Source organism: Lepeophtheirus salmonis, chromosome 14 (assembly GCF_016086655.4).
Source record: "Lepeophtheirus salmonis chromosome 14, UVic_Lsal_1.4, whole genome shotgun sequence".
NCBI lineage: Eukaryota > Metazoa > Arthropoda > Copepoda > Siphonostomatoida > Caligidae > Lepeophtheirus > Lepeophtheirus salmonis.
The window spans coordinates 20,697,675-20,709,297 of record NC_052144.2 but is presented as its reverse complement, the minus strand read 5'-3'; the positions used below and the strand labels follow the sequence as shown (position 1 = coordinate 20,709,297).

The 11,623-nt window shown below is 27.6% G+C and overlaps 1 protein-coding gene across 1 annotated transcript; it reads right to left on the bottom strand.

The window, feature by feature from the left end:
• Positions 1–8,290: 8,290 nt before the first annotated feature.
• LOC121129524 (carbohydrate sulfotransferase 11) lies at positions 8,291–10,972 on the bottom strand. The gene is made up of 2 exons (XM_040725245.2): positions 8,431–10,972; positions 8,291–8,375 (listed from the first exon to the last, which is right to left on the bottom strand). Exon 1 carries the CDS (start codon positions 10,830–10,832, stop codon positions 9,978–9,980), a length of 855 nt encoding a protein of 284 aa, XP_040581179.1. The 5' UTR covers positions 10,833–10,972; the 3' UTR covers positions 8,291–8,375; positions 8,431–9,977.
• Positions 10,973–11,623: the final 651 nt, after the last annotated feature.

The window sequence follows — 11,623 nt, the reverse complement described above, 5'->3', positions numbered from 1 at the left end:
CCTTAAAACTTCCCTATTGCATTTTTAATGAAATTTTTATTTAAAATAAAAAAATATATAGTTTTTATTTGGATAATAACAGATTATATCTTTTTGAAACCAAAAACTCACATTCTTCAAATTATTTTAAAATGAAAATTTGTGTTTTCTCAATTTTTATATTTATACAAGTACTTTTATAATTTTGACTTCAATTTACGAGTTCAAAATGGATAGAATGGTAAAAAATATGCAAAATTTAAAGGTCATAATCATGTTCAATCATTCAACTGTATATAATCTAAGTAATGGGTTAAATACGTTATAACTTATTTCCTAGTTCACTTACCACTCTATTGAACATGATGTTCTCTAATCGAGAGTTAAATGTAAGTTATTCAAATTTATATTTGATCTAAAAGAGTTATGAATAGAAGTTACCTTTCATATATGTATACATGTAAAAAAAATATTATATAAACTAATAAATGTAATTGTTATGATTGTGAAAAAAAAAATATTTATATTGCTGTTACCATTGTAACTTTTTATTTATTCGCTTATTTATTTCGATGAAAATATATTATCAATGTGTAGAAAAAATCATCTGACAGATACACTGATAATAAAATAAGCTTTATATTGAGTAACTATGTAGTGTGTACGTTCAATACACATTGATATTTTCCACAATATAATCAAAACTATCCAGCTTAACTCTTTTAGACTTTATTCAAATGTAAATTTTTACCCAATAGACTCTTTATTTGCCATTTATCTAACACAAAAATAGAGGATCATATATATATATAGGATTTAATCCATTAAGATATTATGCTAAATACATTATCTATTTATTAGATATGATCGTAAAATAAATTCATTTATGAATGTGTACGTTATTTTAATAGTTAACATAAGGATATTAGTACGATCAAGTGAGGGAAGACTACGGTACTCCGCCTATATTGGGTCTTCCAAAAAACTCATAAGAAATTAAATTAAAATTATTCAGATTTCAAATTAAATGATTTCAAATATAATTTTATAAAACATTTAGTATCTCTCAATCATTCTTTAAATAGAAAATATTAAATTTTTCCAAAAATGAGACTATATGGGATTCGAGTTCGACTTCGTTTGAGTTTTTGAGAATGTCCTTATAGCTACAATGTGTTTCTCCTGCTGAAAAAATATCTTCATTCTACAAGAAATGAAGGTTTTTCGATTTTTGTGTGTTTTTGAGTAGTACTTTAATAATAAAAAAATCAAATTTGAGTTATGTATCTTAATATGTTTTAAAGTTATGATCAATTATGCATTTTTGTTTTAACTTTGACCCTTTGAAATGCAATGGTCTTTTACTTTAACTACGTTTAATCTTTGTTTGACCATTTTGATAGATAAATTGTTTATGCTTAAACATATTATACTTTTAGCTTACATACAAATTATTTAAAATAATGTGATTTCTTATTAATGCTGGACTTGCAGCAAAAAATTTGTTCCATTTCCAATGTACATTAACTTAGTTTTAAAAACCATGTCCCCGGTAAAAACACTAAAAATTAACAGAATATATCTTACAATTTAAAAATTTTTGGCATGAGAGTAGCTTAGCTGTCATTACGTTTGTATTAGATCACTGATCTAAGATTACCTAAAACAGTTGAGAGTGGAAAAAACTAAGTATATGCATATATAGTTCCTTCTTTACTTTTCTTTTTATTTATTTATTTTTTATTAGTCTGCGTTATTCATTCTTTAAGATACATTATTTCACAATTCCTAATGCAGAATACATTTATTTAATTGTCCCGTTGTCATCAATTCTAAATGGATCTTAATGAGATTTTGTATTAATTGTCAAAGCAGGTATAATCATATAAAATCAATCATGATAAAATTACTGTACTTTTAAATAAAAAAATTAATAGGTAGAGATATTCAAAACAAAAGAAGTAATAAAAAAACAAAATATTAATTTATATGTACCAAATTGTGGATTATAATTTGTAGAATACATCTTGTGAATGGAGTAAAGAAATGATATTTCGTCTTTCGTCTTCTTTTTGGGGGAGGGACTATATTAGGTTTGGGAAAAATAATTTTTTTATATCCCGCCTTTTTTTAACTAAGTGTGTCTGTTTTATTATTGGTCTTATCGTATCATACGATAACGCTTTGTAAATGTTTGTGAGTGTATACGTAAGTGTAAACACATTTTTACAGTATTTGCTTGGCCAATTCAGTCGTGAAGTATCGTGTGTCGAGTATAGAGGTCTTAAAGGAAGAAATATGCCATATCTTACATTTTTACTATCTGAAAGGGAAAAACGCGTCAAAAACGACTAAGAATATTTGCAATGTATAGCCCATACTCTTGTAGTTCGTGTTGCACAGCAGTGGTTCGACCTAAAAAAAATCCACTCAATTCTGCCCTCTACTGTGAACAACTCAACTGTTTGAAGCTCGCGATCGAACAGAATCGACCAGCCTTGGGGAATAGGAACTATCAATACATAAGCAAGACATTGCCAGGCCGTACACATCTTTAATGACGCGCCAGAAGCTCTAAAAGCTCAGCTGGAACTTCTTATCCATCCACCCTACAATACAAACCAGGCATCAAGTAACTACCCCTGTTCATGTCTATGGCCGACACGCTTGGGCTGGTACAAATTTACCCTCAATAGGTTGTCCGAGTTTTTTGTTTTTTTTCAATAGGGATAAGGGATTCTACGAGAAGGGCATTATTAAGTTAGATTCTCGTTGGCAACATTTTATCGAACAGAATAAATTGGATGATTGTAACACTTCCTATAAAGCATTTTTTAATCAGTTCTACCACTGAGAATCCGAAGGATCAACAATCTTATGAACCGGTCCCAAGGACTGACAGGACAGTTCCTAAGACTTGACTGGACTAGATGATTAAATAAAGAGTGACACAACACTAATCTGAATTATATTTGAGATTGAATGAAAAAATAAAAAGAGAGTTATGCAAATTGTAGGCTCCACAATACGTATTAAAACTTCTCTTGCTGAAGCGTTACGACACCACGCCTCTTCTCACGTGTATTGTATTTTGCTTTATTTTCTAACATTAGGCCTCACATCAACAAAACTCAGTATCTTTTTTTTAAAGATATATTTCAAATAAACTTATACAAACAAATATACCATAAATTACCTATTCAACTTATTAAAAAATAACTTAGTTGACGTGAAATCACAATTTGGTAATAAAAATATTCTAAGCGTAATTATTGCTATTCAAACATGGAGATTGATCGAAAAAATAAGTAATTTATATATAAATTATAAGATTGTATTAGCTATTAAAATTTGGGAGTTATTCATTCTATTTCTTGATTCTCAGATGTTGAAAAACTTTGGTAAGAAGTAAACGTTGTCTGTTTTCTGTAAAGTTGCCAAAATATCGAGCACTTTTTCTACGACTTTTTATATATGTAATAGAATCGGAATGGGATGGCATCTGACAGTGTAAGTTATTTTTTCAATTTTAATGTGAAACACATCTACTTTGAAAGCATTCAGAGAATAAATATGGGTTCCTAAGTCATAGTGAGCTTCTGTTATCCTGGCTTTCAAGCTTTCCTATATTTTAAAAATACAGATTTGTATTACTGGTATTAATTTAGAACAGCGATACACTAAGTATGCCAAAGTTCCGTTACAGTATGGGCCTAAGGAGTGAGTTTTACTTCTTTGTTCAGTGCACAACTTGTTAATAAAAAGAGACGATGTTGCAATTTGATATAGCAGCCACTTCTGTTTGTTTGTGTAGACGGATTTCAAAAAATATTGTTCGCACTGACTGAGTAATTTACAACCATTACATCCAAGTTTCATATTGTTAGAATTTTTTCTATAATGAAATATCGGCGTAAAAGATTTTCATTTTAGATCGTTACGGGAATGTCATAAAGAAAGAAATTAATAATTCAATGAATACGTTTAAATTGCATCTATGATATTTTTGAAGCAAAACAATTCAAAATTACTGAAATTGAGGACTAAGAAACTCATACGTTAAATATGGTACGTGTAGAATCATATAATTAAACAACAAAAGTTGAAATATCCTGCACATAGACTATGCACCAAGAATTATTCTTTTCATTCACCCCAGTCTTATTGAATAATATTAATAGATAAAGTATAGTCTGTTACATACTTTTTCTACGGAAAAAGTAAGACAAATGTAAACACGAAACCTCTTACAAACTAATATATGGCACGACGCTAACACAAAAATTTACAGTATATATTTCTTTGTTAACTATCGATGCTTCTGCTTGTTTTTCCCCTTATCAAGATTTGGGAAAGTTGCTTGGTAAAATTTGAAGTAGTTCTTGTTAAGCTGTGAACTATTCTCTACTATGATTGAAGAAACATTCTATAGTTTGGAATCATTGACTAAGTACTAACTCATTATGGACTTTTTTCCTATGAAAGATTGGGTGATACAATAAAAGTAACCTGATGCAGGAAGAAAAATACATTGGAAACAAGGTATACGAAAGAATGTTCCATTTCCGTCAGCTTTTAACTTTTTTATGCTCTAGATTTAATGTTTATTCGGGGTAACTATTTTGCAGTAATAACCATTATACTGATTCTTTTCCATAGGATTTTAACATAATATACTAAAGTAGACCAAATATGACAGCTTTATTAAACTTCTCAAGATCAGGTTATTTAGTTTCCCTAACTAAGCCATGTATTGCTTATTGTCACCTTAATATTTGTCTTTCTGCATGGTTAATTTCCAACTGATTGTGGGCCTTATTTTATGTCTCTTTTCGAAGAAAATATTGCAAGATACAATATAAGATACTATAAATTAGAATATATTTATATTTCTAAATGGTTGAGTACCATTTACATTTTTTTCAATTCATAATATATTTTCCTTATGCGGGATATTAGACTGGAAAACCATTTTGATTGAAAATTATTTATATACAGGTGCATTTACTTTGGGGGAGGAATTTTCAAATAATACAGCAACTAATGCGAATAATGGAGCTACCAAGGGCTGAGACCCACATTTATTATCCATATATATTTACATCTACATTCTATTATCAATACTTTTCAATATGATCCTGAAACATTTAATCTGACTATATTCAATAATGCCTTGTTTAGAACTTTCTCATATTTTTGAGCAATTTTTGATCAATGTTTAGGGAATTTTATTAACTATTTTGCTTAAAAGCCGTCTCTTTGTTTTTCCTTTTGACATCTTGACAAGGTGACTGTAAATATCTTGGATTACTTTTTTTTAATGTGAGGACGGAGCTAATGAGTTCTACTAATATCTGGAGTTGGTCAAGGGTCAATCCCTTAAACTCATTTAGGGTGAACTGTACTTTTGATTCCTAAAAATCAAATGGTAAAACCATCTTTTACTTTGTACAATATTATTCCTCTTTATTGGATCATCATTTGATAATTTATATGAAGTCATGTGCTACAATTAATGTATTTTCCACATATACACCATTTTGGAACTACAATAAAACAGTTTTTGATTTATAAAAAAATGTGTAAAGTAAGTGTTTCAATTTGAGAGTAATACAGATATTACCTTTCACATTTTTTTACAAGTCATATGCAAAAGAAATACCGAAAGTAAAGACTAGATTGAACATTTTATCCGTTAAAATAAGGAGTCATTTTTTTGCAAAGTATGTACAATAACATAAATAATTAATAAAGAGAGAGAGGATCGAAGAGATGAATGATGATTACTTGATTAATAATATTAATACAATAGTAGACAGTATTGTGTCCGTCCCATTTTTGAATATTATCAATTAATTTTGCCTTATATAATAATACCATGTTTACTATTCGCTAATTCTAAAATAATTATCATTACTAGTAATTTTTGATATTTTTTTTACGCATTACAGTATTTGCAATATTTTTTTGAATTAATGATAACCCAAAAATACATTTAAAAAACTAAATAATAACACTGCAATTATTTATTGCACACATATGTCAAAAAATGATTAATTTTTTATAAGTGCAACTCCATTATGCCCATGATTTACTATATATAATTATTTTATTTAGGAGTATTACACAAACCATAATTTAAAAAATATATATATTAAGTTTGTTGTGTTTAAATGTAAAATAATAGTAATTCAATGACAACTTAAGAAAAATTATTTTTTTTTTTTTTTTTTTTGGGGGCATGTTTTAACAAAAATACTTTGTAGGATTTACTTCGTTAAATTTAATTTTCTATTCAAACATTTCAATGATTCTTACATTAAAAAAATGTGTATTTGAAGAAAATAAAAAAATAATAAATTAAGAACTAAGCTTACTGGAAACCTCACATTTAATTCGGTCTGCAAGATGAACGAATGTGAAACAAGTACACTGACTACATCTTAAAATGAGTATGAAGAAGTAATTATAAATTACTTTTCACATTTATCACAGATAGAATGTATTTTTCCCACTACACTCCTGATTATGCTATTATTATATAAAGCAAAATTAACTAAAAATACTCAGTGATTAAATGAAAATAGCACAGACACAATGCTCCCTAATATAATCTTAATATTATTAATCATCATTCGATCATCCCTTTGATCCTCAGTTCTCTTTCTCAATTATGTATTAAAGATATAAGGTTATATATGTATCTTGTACTTATTTTTCCAAATAGATTGTTCCTAGCTTAAACGGATAAAATGTTCGATCTAAGCACATCTTCTTCTCGTGAAGCACGAAAACAATGAACAAACTTGATCAAATGTCTGAAATTTTTCGGACAATGATAATGTTTCATCTTGATCTGAATTAAAGGGAAAGTTAGATTTGAATTGCGTTCCAAAAGGAATTCAAGTTATTTAGCTGGAAAATGAAGCTCAATTTTTATATAAATTATAGAGATCGAATCAAATATTTCTATTTTTTAAGTTGTTTAATGTAATATAATAATGTATTAGCTTAATTATATCAATTTAGAGATATCAATAGGTTAGTAAAATATTTTTAAGCACATCATTTTATGAAGTATATTAATATTTATTTTAATTTTTTAATTTAAATATAATTTTATTGAGTCTTTCAAAATATGAATACTGGATTTGGGAGGGTTTTCCTGACTATAATTCAATTTAAGAATCAATAATTATTTATTCTTAAATTGAATAGGAGCATGCTCCTAACTTTGGTCCCTTCAATCCTCTCACTTTCACGTTTCCCAAAAGGGATGTAATTATATCCCTTTACTATGACGTACCCGTATTAAATATTTGATTTATATTTAGATAACTCCAGAATTTAGTAAAACTTTTCAATAGAAAATATTTCTATAGTCATTATAATTATAAATATGTTCCTCCTTCAACCATAAAAAGACTATATCGGTAATCTTCTCCCTAATTTTCTTTTTTAATTCGATTTCAATAAACGGCTTTTTGGATTTTTAATTTTTTTGGTGCATTATTGAATCAAAAATTGGAAAAACAACTTTGAGACACGGGGCATCGATCTTGTTTCATGAAAAAAAATCAACTTATTTACAAAAAAAAAATAAAAACTTGCCTCCAGAGCCTTGAAATTTGGTTCGAATAGAAATGAAACATAGATTTACGTACATAACTCAGAATTCTGAACAACTTTTATTTTATGTTAAAAGTGTTTATCTGTTTAAGTTTTTGAAATATCCTACTCTTTGAGTTTTTATGAAGGGACATAGAATCATACAACTATAAAATTATATTATAGTAGATAACATTTTGAAATAAATTTAATTAGTTTGAATATATTGTTTGATTCAGGAGATGAATCAAAGACATGATCATTTACTTACATATTGACTCCCATTTGAGCACTGTATCTCAATATGTTTCAAGTTAGATTAAAATTGATCTGTAACTTTTACTGTAATCTTAGTGACCAATAGAAAGACAAAAAAAAAGAGACAAAAATATGAACTCTGTACAACATCGTTGATGGAGGTAAATATATTCTTCATAGTTTTTCTACTTGTACTTTAAAACATTGCAAGTACTTGTAAATTTATGAATACCTTAAAAAAGCCTAATAATATATATTTTTTAAGTTGTAGTTATAATTCAATCAAGTACTTTACTTTTAGTATATTTAAATTTACTGGGCCCCGTTCTAGACTTTAATTAATGTACTTGATCTGAGTCCATAAAATATTATATTGCTTAATTTAATCAATCTTGCAATACAACGGAACATTAAATGATTGAACACTTTTCAACCTTTCACAATATTTAAAAAGTCATTTGTTTATTTCAAAAAAAGAAAGTTTAGATAATACATATACAATAAGAATAATAAAAGTAAAGCCTCTATCCCTGAAAAATGTAACATCTCTTAAAATAACTCTAATATAATATAGTATATACGAACCTTCCTGGATATAAAACATCATCTCATTAAATGTTGAATACCTACATAAGTAAACAGTGGGTTAGATCTATAAATTAATTAAATAGAGAAAGGAAAACTAACAGATATATCATTTTTTTTATTTCTTTTGGATAAATAATAGTTTATTTTTTGAACAAAAAATAAAAATTAGCAAATACCTATATATCGATGCCTAAAATTTACATAATTATTTGACCAATTATTTTTTTAATATTTTTTCAAACTTTACAGAAAGAAAAATATAACAGTATGTAGGGTTGTCTACAGGGGGTAACTTAGAAGGTCTTTAGCCCCCTTCCCCCGTAATGGCTAATTAATAGAAAATAAAATATTTGATTTTTTTTTGAAAAGTTTTTATATAATTGAATTTTTTTCTCAAAAAATATTATATTTGAAGTGTAATTTTTGAAATTTTTTTACAATAATTTTTTTTTGAATATTTTTTAAGGAAAATTTTATATTTGAAATGTAATTTTTCAAAAAAATTTTCAAAAATAAATAATATTCGAAATGCTTTTGAACAGCCGTGTTTTTTTTTTTTTTCAAAAAAATATATTTTTTGAAAATAGCTTTAAATTTTAATATTTTAACTTCAAATTGACAAATTTTTCATCTAAAAATTTAATTTTTCAAATTTTTTCCTAAAATAGTTAATTTTTGATATAATATAACCCTGCGATCGCCCTCTGGTATGATATGATAATTTCTGTTGAAAAGGTAGTATTGAACTGGTGTAGCAATTTGAAACACAAACAGATGTTTAGATAATAAATATGCATGTGTTCCATAATTATCAGAATATTAAATGCATTCTTTTATACATATATATTAGAAGAAATAAGTTTTGATCCCTGGTCGATTTTGAAAAGAATAGTCTATCATTTTAATGGTAAGGGATATTATAAGAACAAATAAAAAAAGGTTTTGGAAGAAGAAAAATGCTGAGTAGAATCACAAGAACACCATACTCTCTCTCAAGTATGGGAATTGAAACATTATGTTTTACTGGTGTTTCTCTGCTAAGGAGAAACGACGACTTTATAGCATCCAAGGGAGGATGGACGGGGCCATTTTGGTCAACAACCTCTTTCCCTTAGAGGAGATCATCGAAAATAAGTCGTGTAATGGGTTTTCCAGCAGGATTATACCCCAAAACATAATTCTATGGCAACAAAGGATTGTTTCAAGAAGAAGTACACTAAGGTCCTTAAGAGACTTAGCCAGTGTCCGGACCTCAATCCTTTAGAAAATATTTTTCGATGCGCAAAACTACAAAATCGACAAGAGATGAGATACTTATTTAATTTACTGATGTATAAATATATATAAAATCAACTTGTCGAGGTGGAATATGAAATACAAAAATGTTACATATGAAAAAATACATTAAATAATCACTGTCAAAAGATGAAAATTAAATCAAATTAGAATGTTGCATTTGACAAAAAACGCTTAATTAGGTTTAAATGTAAATACTTCCCAACACGTACAAAAAAAAAAAAAAATTCGCAAATATTTAGTTAGAATTATGGTCTCTGTAAAGAATAGTCAAATAATTCAAAGTCTTTTTTGTATAATTCAAAAAGGTTTTTTTGAGCTTCTTGGCTCAAATTGGACATATACTGCGGTGTAAGTATTGCAGTCCTTCCAATCGGACTTTGGCTCTTAATCTGAGGTAACCTCAAGTCAGTTTTCAAAATATTTTGAAGAATAAAATCGGAATCTCTTGCAATGTTTTCATATTTTCCAATAAAATCATAGTCCATGTGGCAAGGCAAACATAGTAAGTTTTGAGGTGCCCAATGCTCATTGAGATCCTGGGGTTTCTTCGAGAGTATGAAGTCTACAAATGCTGCAAAAGATAGATTTTTCATTCCCTCCTTAAGTAGCCTGGTTCTAAAGTAATCGGAGAAGGGCTTGTGAATTTTGTTCTCAAAGGCAGAGACGAGTCTCTCAAATGGATGACGAACAAATAAAATTTTTGTATAGTTTGACTTGGAGTCGGATGTATTTGATAGGTAATTAAAGTTGTATGAATGTGGATTTCTAATATTGAAAAGTTCCTCTCCAGTCTCTAGAGATATTAAAATCCTTTTCCAATTCGTACACGCAACTTTTGGCACAACACAAAAAATTATTTTTCTTTTTTGGTCCACAAGGATGTGTTTAAAATGATTTAAAATTGGGAAAACTTCTGATTGACATTTCCGTCGAGTGTGTTGTCTACGGTTCCTAAATATTTCTTTTGATGAGTTTTCTTGTTCATACAACTGTTTTGCTGGATTGTGATAAATTTTTTGAACAAAAATCGTTTCAAACACTATGTAAACCCCAAAGAGTAGAATTAAAATGCTGATTATGGGTAGAAATTTATTTTTCATTCTCTTTACACTTATCTCGCCCAAAAAGTGTCCGCTAGATATTTTAAATGAACTGAGGAGGGTGAAGAGATTAATAACGTTCTCAAACAAGAGTAGTAACTACTGAAAGTTACTCCCTCTTAAACCTATTACATCCTCCAGACGACACCTTATGCTGATATGTTATATTCTAAATAGACTCTTCATTATCATACATAGCTCAGTTACATGTGTTTTTTCTTATTCTTAGCTATAAAAATTAAGAGTTCCTACTACAAAAAAAGAATAATAATAAAAATAAGAGACTCTCAAATGTATATTAAACTATCAAAGATTTTGTTTACATCCTTTAAAACTAACATACATATAACATATGTGTTTGAAATAATGTATGTAAACTAATTGAGATTGTATTCTTTGTAAGGTAGGAAAAGTGCAAATACTATATAATAGTACAAAAATATTAAAAAAGTTTTTGGACCAAGAACAAAATAAAAATATCAAGTAATATTTTAGGAAATTAATAATAATTAGTTTTAGATTGTTTCTTTAATATAGCAAGATTTTTTGTCCATTGAAAGTCTAAACTTTCAAAAAGAATGTATTTTGTTAAGTAAAAAGTAAGCTTGGGCATTGTCCATAGGCATGTGCTTTTTTTATGGCATAATAGATTGTTGACAAAAGGATTGAGAGTGGTGCCGTCTTGTGTCAAAATAGTACAACTTTCGAAATCTTAATATTATTTAATATATATTTATTATTTGTAAATCCAAAATTTTTATTTTGGGTGTGCAACAAAATTAATTAATTTC

Bases quoted from the DNA above. Each gene is read 5' to 3' on its own strand.
- LOC121129524 (XM_040725245.2), bottom strand. From the start codon at position 10,832: ATGAAAAATAAATTTCTACCCATAATCAGCATTTTAATTCTACTCTTT.